The 11,543-nt window shown below is 39.3% G+C and overlaps 3 protein-coding genes across 4 annotated transcripts in view; 1 reads left to right on the top strand and 2 right to left on the bottom strand.

Annotated features, from left to right (window-relative positions):
* LOC123871204 (rho GTPase-activating protein 9-like) overlaps nt 1–1,363 on the bottom strand; it is a 135,759-nt gene extending 134,396 nt beyond the window's left edge. For both annotated transcript variants that reach the window (XM_045914848.1, XM_045914846.1), the window contains exon 1: nt 110–1,363. In XM_045914848.1, the coding sequence (XP_045770804.1) occupies nt 110–1,339 (1,230 nt within the window). In that variant the 5' untranslated portion in view covers nt 1,340–1,363. The remainder of the gene's footprint in view (nt 1–109) is intronic.
* The window catches only part of LOC123871207 (trichohyalin-like), a 28,926-nt gene extending 22,979 nt beyond the window's left edge, over nt 1–5,947 (top strand). The window contains exons 2-6 of the mRNA XM_045914857.1: nt 2,258–2,323; nt 2,977–3,173; nt 3,517–3,708; nt 5,005–5,184; nt 5,591–5,947. Of these exons, the coding sequence (XP_045770813.1) occupies nt 2,258–2,323; nt 2,977–3,173; nt 3,517–3,708; nt 5,005–5,184; nt 5,591–5,815 (860 nt within the window). The 3' untranslated portion in view covers nt 5,816–5,947. The remainder of the gene's footprint in view (nt 1–2,257; nt 2,324–2,976; nt 3,174–3,516; nt 3,709–5,004; nt 5,185–5,590) is intronic.
* A 544-nt stretch (nt 5,948–6,491) lies between these two features.
* On the bottom strand, nt 6,492–11,390 carry LOC123871205 (Meckel syndrome type 1 protein). Its single transcript, XM_045914850.1, has 7 exons — nt 11,199–11,390; nt 10,009–10,488; nt 9,443–9,638; nt 8,718–8,873; nt 8,236–8,371; nt 7,515–7,750; nt 6,492–7,198 (listed from the first exon to the last, which is right to left on the bottom strand). The coding sequence occupies exons 1-7, from the start codon at nt 11,276–11,278 to the stop codon at nt 6,989–6,991; spliced, it is 1,494 nt and encodes a 497-aa protein (XP_045770806.1). The 5' UTR covers nt 11,279–11,390; the 3' UTR covers nt 6,492–6,988.
* Nucleotides 11,391–11,543: the final 153 nt, after the last annotated feature.

Consider the following 11,543-nt stretch of genomic DNA (forward strand, 5'->3'; position numbering starts at 1 on the left):
GACGTGACATCCAACTCAATGAAAGCCAGTAGCCAAACTTACCTAAGCACACAAATCATCGAGGTAAGACTTCCGAGTCTGTATGAGTAAAAAGCAAACGGCTACTTACATATTTGGTAGAACTTATTCTTCTCACTCGAGTTTCCTTCTTCTGTGCTCTGCGATACTTGTTCTGCTCACTCGTAGGCACCTCGAGGGTTTTATCCACAACAGGAAGCTTTTTCTCCTCCAACAGGAAACAGTCCGTCACTGATCCTCTTCGAGGACTTTTAGCACACTGACTATCACGTTTCACTTCCAAAATTTTGGACAACTCCGCTTTGAAATCGTCACTCACTTCGTTCACTTTCGTCATTTGCACTATCTTCGGTGAAGGCAGCAAGTTGAATGAGGAACTCTTCCTTTTCTCCTGGACAGTGAGTTCCTTCGGTGATTTCGTGTAAGGTTCGCAGTCACTCAGGTAATTCTCGCTGAACAGATCCACTGTCTTATGGAACTCATCCAGTAAGTCCTGTACTGATTCTGTTTTGAGGATATTAATCGATATTCCACTCGATGCTGAGACAGACGCTGTTGTAGATGTTGATGATGAGTAGTGGTCCTCATCTTGCAAACCTTTGAAGCTTTTCAAGCACACATTGTTCACTTTATCGGAGTAAACGTCAGCGATATATTCAAGACTCTCCACTGAAATAGTGTCGACTATAGAGTCACTACTGCCGAACGCGTAAGATAAGCTGTTCTTTGTCAATTTCTGCCTTACTCTTTCTTGCCCCTCTTCTATAGCTCGTGGAAGAAATTCGAAACTTTTGCTTCTAGTGTATATTGGAGAATGACTCTTCTTATCCCCATTTGCTTTGTGTTTAAAAAACCAAAACCGACTGTGATGCTTGTGATCATGTTCACTTGACGGGCTGTGCTTCGGTCCTGGCAGACTAAGATTGAATTCTTTCGTCTTTTCTTCTTCCACTATTGTCTTCCATTTGGGTTTGTCGACGCTTTCCCTTCTTTCTTTGTTGAAGAAATTCAGGCGAAATTTGTCCCGGAAGCTGAATGATTTTCTCAGTGGCGACTTTTCCTCGTCGTCTATTGAAAACGGCTGGTCCTCGGAGATAGGCGATGGATAGTCGGGGAGGACTGGTAAACAAGCCGATAAGAGGCCGGACGGTTTCGCTACCACAAGTTCGTTAGATTGGCCTCTGACTGGATAATTTGGAGTAGGTTTGAACCTATCAGGGAGATCACCCAGGAGCCCTCGTTCTATGAAGTGCAGGTTTTCCGCGTTCAGCTTCCTCAAGACGTCGGGTCTCCTGACAATAGGCTTCCTCTCCTTATCCATGGCTACGTCATCACCGGCCCGTGGTGCGCTTTTGACTGGCATATCGCATATCGTGATATCTCCTAACTGATAAGCGATGATAACGGTTTCTCGACGAGTTTGTTTCCATTCTTGTTCAATCATCCGTAGATATGTAGATATCTATTTTGTACGAATAAACTCAAGTTAGGTATTCCTGCCTAGATATTTTTGTTTTTCTTTGATATAAAATAAAATCTTCACTATCTGTCGTTTAGTATTTGAAATAGCTATGTCTGAAACATCAAGATAAACTGGACAACATAAGTTGAAGGAATTTTGTACTTAGTTCATTTTCAGTTCAGACAAAAATTTTCCACAATTTTTTTTTCAAAATTTCATTAGTCCAGGCAACTTAACACCTACTTATTACTAAATTTTTACTTACTAATTTTTTATACGCATAGCATGCTTGCGTGATTTAACATTGTGATGAAATCTATTGCATCCCTATAATATTATATGTACCCAAAAAATATTTGATCAATAACCCCATGGCAACAATCCGAAACTAATAGACGTTTTTGTATCACTATTTTTTGTAGTAATACAATTAATTTTTAACATTAAATTAACTTAAACAAACTGTTAAATACCTAGTTATAACCAATATTACCTATGTAACTATAGTGTAGGCATGTCTGTGTATAGTCAATAAAGGAAACAATCGATTAGCCAAAGTTTTAATGCTCAGTTTAGTTTAGGCTAAAGTGGAATTAACTTAAAAAATTTCGCCAACCACTCCTGCCTGTCTAGATACTATCTCCGTTTCTTACGTTAATGTTACCAAATCATACAGAACGGCAATTAAAACTCCCAGTTCCCACCATTGTACTGTAGTTGTGGTGTTACCATACGGATGTGGCGAGATAATGGTGTTTTGTTATAAAATTATAACAGACTCGCCGCAGCGGTCGCGATGCGCCTCCCCGAGGAAGACATCCCCTGTTGGAAGATTACCGAATAGTAAGTTTATACAATTTGTAGTTTTAGGGTTCCTTACATCAATATCGACCAACCGGCCAAGTGCGTGTCAGACTCGCGCACTGAGGGTTCCGTACTCGGGTATTTTTCCCAATATTTTGCATGGCCCACTTGGTATAGTTATCTTACTTTGAAAATTGAAACGCATTTTAATTATTTTTAAATGATGTAACCACAAATTCGCGGTTTTCAGATTTATTCCTGTACTTGTGCTATAAGACCTACCTACCTGCCAAATTTCATGATTCAAGGTCAACGGGAAGTACCCTATACTCGTAGGTTTTCTTGACAGACAGACGGACGGACAGACAGATAGACAACAAAGTGATCCTATAAGGGTTCCGTTTTTCCTTTTGAGGTACGGAACCCTAAAAATGAACCATTATAGGATTACTTCGTTAACTGTCTGTCTGTCTGTAAATGGTAACACGCATTTACACGTTTGTAGTTCGTACTTTACAAAGTAAAGCACGAAGTCAGAAGCTAGCGAATGAAGGGGCTCATTCAAAAAACTTGACATTCTTGGGGATATTTAATTAGTACTAATATTTTTCGTATTCACTGAGAGACAATCTATTGAAAATTTAATAATCCAATGAGAGCTTCGTATAAACGCAATACTTTTTTTTTTTAAGTACATAACACGGCATCGAATCTAGTGGCTTCATTCGACTATGAGGCGGAGTGTGGCGATGTCTGGGATTCGATTCCCGAGCGCGACTGGCGGCTACTGGCTGCGCTCGCGAGGAAGAGAGAGGAGGACAACGAGCGAGAGAGACTCGCGGAGCAGTTCCAGAAGATGTGGCTCAAGGAGAAGGAGGAGAGGGAAATGGTAAACTAGTTGAACCTTCTTCAATGACTAGGACATGCGTCCTTTAGTTTTGCTGTCAGTTCCTCAGTCACTATTGTTTTGATTTACATGACCATGTACTGGATAAAAAACTTGAGCTGGACCAGGTAAAATTGTCTTTCTATTGGTGAAAACCTTATGAAAAAAATTGTACAGTAGCCTTAACAAACACGAACTCAGCTCGCCTTAAATTTATCTCAATCGGCTCGGGGGACTTTAATTTACAATACTCATATTGTGTCGGTAGTTAAGTACAAAACCATGGATTATGGAAAATAGTCGTCCAGATTTTTTTTATGTGACGTCAATTGTACTGTCATTCCAGGTAGAAGCAGAAACAACTGAGCAGTACAAAAAGTACCTCCATCGCAAGCGTCGCCAGGAGCGAACTTTCCACGAGTACAAGCGTCTGCTGCTGAGCGCGGAGCAGCAGGCCAAGACCGGCGAGCTGATCGACTGCATCCGGCACAAGGAGCAGAAGACTGCTGACCTGCTGGCTTGGAGGGACGATAAGAAGGTGATAACTTGCCACCGTTGCGCAGTGACGGATTAACCCTTAATCAAATTAAGCAAATTGCCTAGGGCATCACGTCTGAGGGGGCACCAGAAGAAGCACAAAAAAAATCCGTCCTTGGGGCATCACGTCTCACTCTCACGTCACCAAAAACCACACCAAAAAAAGTTTCTAGGACTAATTTGAAAATTCGCGCGTTTTAAGTTGACATAGACTCCGACCTAGAGTCATAACCCAACTCCAGCTTACCGACTCGCTACCCGCTTGTGCATTCGAAATTCGAATGCCTCCGAAAGCCACAAGGCGCATTTCAATAAATAAATAAATTATGCTTTGGTTTTTATTGTTGTCGCACCTACTCCACTTTTAAAGTACGTTACATCTCATCATCTTATTTTACAAAAAAACTAATGTTTTTAGGCGGTAAAGGTTTAAAGACCGATTCTAGTTGACATACGGATAGGGGGGCCCACAGGCATGGATTGCTTAGGGCATCATGTAGTCTTAATCCGTCACTGCCGTTGCGGTTTTATGAGCGCCTGGTACTTGCTCTTGACTCCTTACAAATTCTTTTGTTTCTGCTACTTTTCACTCTTTGTTCACTCTCCCTATTCTAGGACTGAGACTGGGATCTATTGAGCGTACTTTGACTTTTTTTGAGCTTCAGTTAAAATGAGACAGATTTATGTCAGCGATATAGCGCTGTCTCGTTTTAACAGTGTCCTAAGTCCGAGAAAAGTCAAAATGCACTATATACCTAAAGATCTTAGGTTGAGTGTCACTACTAGCCGCTTGAATTTTTCCATCGATGAAACGAGGTTCATGTACCTACTGCTCCCACTTCCATCCACACGATCTCGTTCATCTTGAGCCATATGTCCTCATAAAGGGGACTAAAATTTAGTGTTTACCTAGATGGAAAGATCCGAATAAGATAACTAGGTAGGTATATCTAAATGACAACTATAACATTAAAATCGAAAGCAGTAAGATTGCGTAAAGTCGAATATACGTCTCGCATTTGTTTGGCTAGGTACGTTTCGATCTTTTTGACGTGACAACGTCTTATAATTCGATAGAGTCGGCTGCACACACGAAAAAACATGACTCATGCGGCGTTACCTCGCTCTGAGGCGTTCCATGTAAGGCTTGAAGTGCAAGCGAGAGCGCGGAACGAGCGACAAAGAAGCACAATCGGCCTTTGTTGTCACGTTCAACTATCGTCAGTAAACCGACTTTACAGACAACCAATTTTTTTTTTCGAAAACGAAACTTAATAAATGGTGGTTTGTTCATCAGATCACAGAAATAATAGGCAAAGCAGTGGAGGAAGAGGCCCGATCTCAGCTGGCGGCCGAAAGGCGACTAAGACGAGGTGTCGCCGAGGAGTGGCGCAAACAGATAGAGTTAATGCACGCGCTGCAAAGAGCAGACGAGGCCGGGAAGCGCAGAAATGCCATGTTGAGGGATGCTTCACAGGTAAATCTCTTTCGCTATTCCAGTGGGTGCTACCCTAGTAGGTAGATACATAGAGATGGTTGGTGGTACTACGAGTAGGTACTACTACTGGTAAAGAATTCAGTTTTATGTCTTGGACACTGAAAACCCTAGACCGCTCCTCCTCGTAGTCTTATAAGTGAGAGGTCCAGAGTGCGATACCTTAGGAGTCTGGTGGGAGGCTTCGACCGTGGCTAGTTATCACCCTACTGGCAAAGCCGTGCGGCCAAGCGATTTGGCGTCCCAGTACAATACCGTGTAGAAATCGATCAGGGGTATGGGTTTAGTTAAACTGCCCGCTTCTATCTTAGACTGCATCATCACTTACCATCAGATGAGATCGCAGTCAATGGCGATTTGTAGTCAGAAAAAAATGTTCTTATTCCAGCGCCTAGCGATCACCAACGCCCTAACTTCCTGGGAGACCTCAGTAATACGCCGTGAAGTCGAAGCGATGGAAGCAGCCAAACGCGCGCGTTTCGCCGCTCACAACGCGATGAAGGACGCGCGAAGTGTGCGTATATCTAAGATTAAGGACATCCGCACACTGCGCGCGCGCAGGCTCGCCGCCATCACTGCGCAGATGAGGGAAGCTGTGCGAATGGGCAGATAGTAAGATGCCGCTAAATAAAAAAAAAGAATTCCCAAGACCAGCGGGTGTGGGGTGATTCGCTGACTCAGTGTTCAATACTGAATGATAGCCACAGAGAGAGCCCATTTGACATTGGCTGGTTCTATATTGCTGCTTCACTGATATTAAATTATCAAGTGTAAATTAAAAAGCCCCCCCCCCCCCCCCCCCCTTCACCCCCGACAAGTGAAGGTTACAGTAACTAGAAAAGAGCTGATAACTTTCAAACGGCTAAACCGATTTTTTTGGATTATATAGCTAACACTCTCGATCAAACCACCTTTCAAACAAAAAAAACTAAATTAAAATCGGTTCATTAGTTTAGGCGCTACGGTGCCACAGACAGATACACAGACAGATACACAGATACACACGTCAAACTTATAACACCCCTCTTTTTGGGTCGGGGGTTAAAAATAAATGTCTAATGAGCTCGGTGGCTATCAGTATTCAGGTATCAGGTATGACGGCAGCGGATGTCGGTGTCGCCACGAATTAATTTTTAACCTGAGCATATTAAAGAATTCACTCCAATTGTAGTCTCAGAGTTTTTTTTACCTGATTTTAATTCAATGTACTTATTAATTTTTTTCGCTAAGGGGCTTGTTTTTGTTAAGTACGACGTTGGTACAAAAAAAGATCAATAGTAAAAAATCCGTTTCGTTTACTTTTCGGTTTATTAAATATAATAATTTATTTACCTATACATAATTGTAAACAAATACCTCATAAATATAATAATACATACGTTGTTTTATTTACTACAATTTATTATCATTACCAAAATTAACCTTTAAATATTATACAAATTATTGCAAAATGCCTTTATAATGACGGTAAAAATGTTTGGAAAATCAATTAATCGCAGTATTGCGATTACTTTGCAGTTTCTGTTTAATTTTTCTAAGTTTTGTTTAAGTTTTTTTTAGGTAAGTTTATTTAAGTACTTGAAGAAGTTTAGCAAGAGTCTTTTGAGTCTATCAGTCTTCTGGGTTTTCAGTTGTCCAGCAAGCTTCCAAAAACGGCCACGAGAGTATCTGAAGCCATCTTGTACTATCATCACTATGGCATCCACTTCCGCCAATAAAGAAACTACCTTTATAGGTATTCTATTTGTCTCCTGGGTCTATCAGTTTCCTGGATCATCAGTCTCTTTCAGTTGTCCGGTAAGTTTCTGGTAGCGGCCGCGAGGGTAGCTTTGGCCTTTTTGTACTGTCGCAGCACGGCGTCCGCTCCCGTCAATATGGCACTAGCGGACGCCCCCGGACTTGAAGGGTAAACGTGGTCTCCGATAGATTGCGACTGAGTTATCGTTCGCCATCGGACTGAGAGGGAGCCTGTTGAAACGTATCTGAAGTTGGTATTCTGGAATAAAAGATAAAGCTAATTCTTAAAAGAATATTGTAACAGGCACTAAATCTACATTTTCTGTATGACGATAAACTGGCGTACTCAAATAGTTATTTTGGTTTAGCGGGAATTTTTCAAAATAAAACGACTATGACAGGAATCCAAATATGTTGACAGGAAAGTAAGTTAAATATAACGATCACATGTACAAGGTACAAAAAACTGAGCAGAGGAAGTTAATCACATACTCTACTATTTGAATCAAACAGTCACAAGTTACAATACAATGGAATTATTTATTTGTTTTATTAAAATTTGCTTATTGACTTACGTGTAATTGAGGATTGGCCAATACATCCAAATCTTTGATCAAATGGCATCCGCCAACAAAAAACCGTCTGTTATTCGCTTCTACCGTATCCAACTCTTCAGGGCGAGAGCAGGACAGATGCCGCTTATGTTCACCCGGCTCTAATGTGAGAGGGAGATAGCTGTAACCTTCTGTGCGATGACGACCCCACCAGTCGATTGATATTGCTTCTAGGTAGATCTTGAGGGGAAGAGGATCTGAAATAGGTGTTTTAGAATAATTTAAGAATAAATTTTGACTATTCACGATTTATTAGACTAAGTACCATTTTTAGGTTTTCACAGAAAAACAAAGAAATCCTTATTAAACTCATTTTCACTATGGGATATTAATTATAGTCCGGTCAAAATCGACATTTAAGGTTACAATAATTCCCATAGAACTAAAAATTAGAATGAGTGTTTGGAACACCAATATAAATGAATTGTGAAAAGTCCCCATCAGCCATCTGTCCCACATTTGTAAAACAAAATATACACATATATATAAGGTCGAAGTTCACAAAAATGGGATTTTTGCATTTTAAAGCTAAGGAAGTTTTATCATAATATGTCGACAAAAATTGTAGATCATATAGTTTTCTAAAATTTTTCTTACACTTATTTCCCTAAGAATCACTGTTCCTAAGATATCATGATCCTAAAATTTGATGGAGCCTCTCTTACAAATTGTTCTTACTCACCTATTCCAGTGGCACATTCCAGCTCTAACTCCACCATGTGTCCGTATTTCCATTCGTGGTGTTCTTCGGTGGTCAAACTCTTGCTGGTGTGAGTTCGACCTTGCAAGTCCCCATTGCATTGTAGGTCATCTGGAATCTACAGCTTAGCTTTGAATAGCTATTAATCTAGTCTAATTAATCTAGCAAGGGTATTAGTCTAGTTATTAATCTAGTCCAACTAATCTACTCACACTTGAAGGGTGAAATAACACTTTTTTATTTTCACGGCGGCCATTTTGAAATTTTTCCTATTTGCCGTTATAGCGGTAACAGAAAATACTTACACACAGTGTGAAAATTTCAACTCTCTACCTATTACGGTTCATGAGATACAGCCCGCTGACAGGCAGACGGATGGACAGTGGAAGCTTAGTAATAGGGTCCCGTTAACACCTTCCGTGTACCTACGGAACCCTGAAAAGAACACTATAATAAAGAAATACCTTTATATGAAACTCTACATACAAGTTGTCCATGTCAAAGTCTACGGCTGAGACTATCTCAAACGTCACAAAGAACTTCTTCCTTCCCAGCGTGGGCATAACGAAGCTAAGCAACTTTTTTTGCTTCTTTTCCCATTTTCTTAAAAGATTGTTTAACTGTCAACAAACAAAAAACCGGTCAAGTGCGAGTTGGAGAGTGAAATTAGTTGTGTTTTACATATGTGGTCAGAGTGAACTAACGTGAGGAAATCTCTGTATGATCCTGAAATCGACATCTGTCATATATGTATTAGGCTAAGGGTGGGGTAAAATCGAAGAAACCTAGTTGTTTCATAGATATCTAGCGTTAAATAGGATTTGATGAAAAACGTGAAGGTGGATATAGCGGTCAATAGGTATGTTACATTAACTTTCAGAAATTCGATTCGATTTGCTGTCCGTATGAATCGATCCTAAAGATCAACAATTAAGTTATCGATTGGCATCAATGTTAGCGAGCAAAATCGATCGATACGCGCTATCGTGACACTGCCACTCTCCGCCAAAGACTAGCACTGCGACACTCGCTCACTATTGGTTACAATGCATTGTTGCAACAAGACTACCATAAATTTAGCCAATCACAACAATTGCGCTTGTAATAATGATTGATGCAGGTTTTCCTTTCAGAATCAACGTACCTACTTAATTATCAAATTATTTGACAATATATTTAAATAACTTACTAACTCCACTAACTCACTCCCACTCTCCTTTCCAAACTCAATCTCAACTCCATACTCAATCTCCGGCTGGTTCTCTATGCAGTACGCATTGTACTCTATGTCATTGATATTAGGGGTCACTATGAGATAGTTGTATGTTACATTGTGATATAGCGAGACAAGAATATGCTCCTCTTTGTACAGAAGGTGGGAGTCCCTGAAAAGATTTTTCTGTATATATTATTACTCCTCAAACTAAAACTCAAGACATGAAAAAATCTTACAATTACATAAATACATAATATTAAAAATGCAAGTGTTTCTGTCCGTCTGTCTGCTAGCTTTTAACAGCCCATACTGAGATAGCTTATTCCAGGGCAAGGACATAGGCTACTTTTTGTCCTGGAAAATTAAAGAGTTTCCATGGGTTTTTGAAAATACTTAAATCCATACTGACAAATTCGCAGGCATCAACTCTTTAGATACTATAATTCATTTTTTAAATGATTGTTACACAAACAGCCAGACTGGACAGAACTATAAGGGTTTCTTTTTACTATGGAACCCTAAAAAGACTGGATACATACTCATACTCTGAACTGTCCAGTACAATATGCATAGACATCCATTGCTCTTCATCTGAGGACAAATTCTCTTCACTCCTAAACAAATGCCTCATTGAATTGGACACATCACCAACATCTTCCAAATCCAAACGATCAAAACAATCATTTAAACAAACCATAGACTGTACATTTCTTTTTTTATTTCCTACAGGGACAGGTAAATGATAGTCTTCATGGATATAAGTGAAAACTTTTTTATGTTCATAATTATTAATCTCTTTTATCATATCGTGATATTTTAGCTCCATTTCTGTATTGCAGTTGTAAATATCAGAATATTTTTGAAATTCCCAATAGCTAAAAACTTTATTTTGCCACTGAAAAATATATTCTTCTATTTTGTTGCTCTCTAGGATGTTGAGATTTTCTTCATTTGATTTATATTTGTAGTCTTCGAATTTTGGCAGTGTTAAAATGCTTTCTTTAGACTTCAGTTTAATTCTGAAAAGTTGGATAGGAGCAGATGTTAGGAACTTTGCGGAATTCCATTATATACTTACAAGGAACTACAAGCTTAATTTGCTGTAATCCGCCAAAACAGACAAATTTGTATGGTACAACATGCGGCAGGCGATATGCAGTATGCACCACCCGCCCTCCCACTACTAAAGAAGTAGGAATATCAATACACACCACCAACACACAACACCAAACAGATCTTCCAGAACAAATTCAGTATAATATGTTTAACTGCAACACCTGTGTATCCATAGATGTAGACTCCACAATGTACCATTGCATGTTGTAACATACAAACTTGTCTGTTTTGGGGGATTATAGAAAATTAAGCTTAGCATTGTAATCCTGAAAATTGTATAGACTTTTGTCTAACTAAACTAAAATTGTACTGGTAAGCTGTTGGGTTAAAGTAATCTGGGTCTACAGTCTAAACATGAAAAATTAGGTGGAAAGGTGTTAATAATATGCCTCGCAAGGCAGGCGTCCTCTATATTAAGGTATAAATACCTACAAATAAATAGACCTTGACTTCTCACATGGTGGTAAGTGCAATTTAAGATGGAAGTGGGCTAACCAAGAAGGAGTGTGGTAGCGTTTTAAGCCCATATCGCTAATATCTACTTATTTATAATTTATTTGTACTTTGTAATAGGTAGCCACACTGTCTTGACTCTTGACTCAGTCATACTTACCTGATAGATAATTCTTGTAACGGATATTGGGGCCAGTAAATACCAGCAAACTTGTTGTATTTCATATTGTATTCACTCATTGTTTTATTTATAAATCTTTAAAACAATTTCTGATTCAAATTCAAATCTACACTTGCAAAAAAGTTTTTCTGTCAAAACACCACAAACCACAGCCACAAACCACCAAACAGTGTTAGTTGCCATGGTAACACGACCACAGACAAATACCACAGGTGATAAAATTCACCGATTTAGAGTTAGGGTGCACTTACACACAGCACGTATATACTAATGTACTAAATCTTAGTAGTTTTTTTTTTTTTTTTTTTATTTGATAGGAAATAT

Source organism: Maniola jurtina, chromosome 13 (genome assembly GCF_905333055.1).
Source record: "Maniola jurtina chromosome 13, ilManJurt1.1, whole genome shotgun sequence".
In the NCBI taxonomy this organism is placed as follows: domain Eukaryota; kingdom Metazoa; phylum Arthropoda; class Insecta; order Lepidoptera; family Nymphalidae; genus Maniola; species Maniola jurtina.

What these genes read in the sequence shown, in the direction of transcription:
- LOC123871205 (XM_045914850.1), bottom strand. Translation starts at nt 11,278, where the DNA reads ATGAGTGAATACAATATGAAATACAACAAGTTTGCTGGTATTTACTGG. An exon ending in CTGGACAGTTCAGAGTATGA is followed by an intron (nt 9,639 to 10,008) that starts GTATGTATCCAG and finishes AAATCTTTTCAG; the next exon opens with GGACTCCCACCTTCTGTACA. An exon ending in ATGTAGAGTTTCATATAAAG is followed by an intron (nt 8,372 to 8,717) that starts GTATTTCTTTAT and finishes GCTAAGCTGTAG; the next exon opens with ATTCCAGATGACCTACAATG.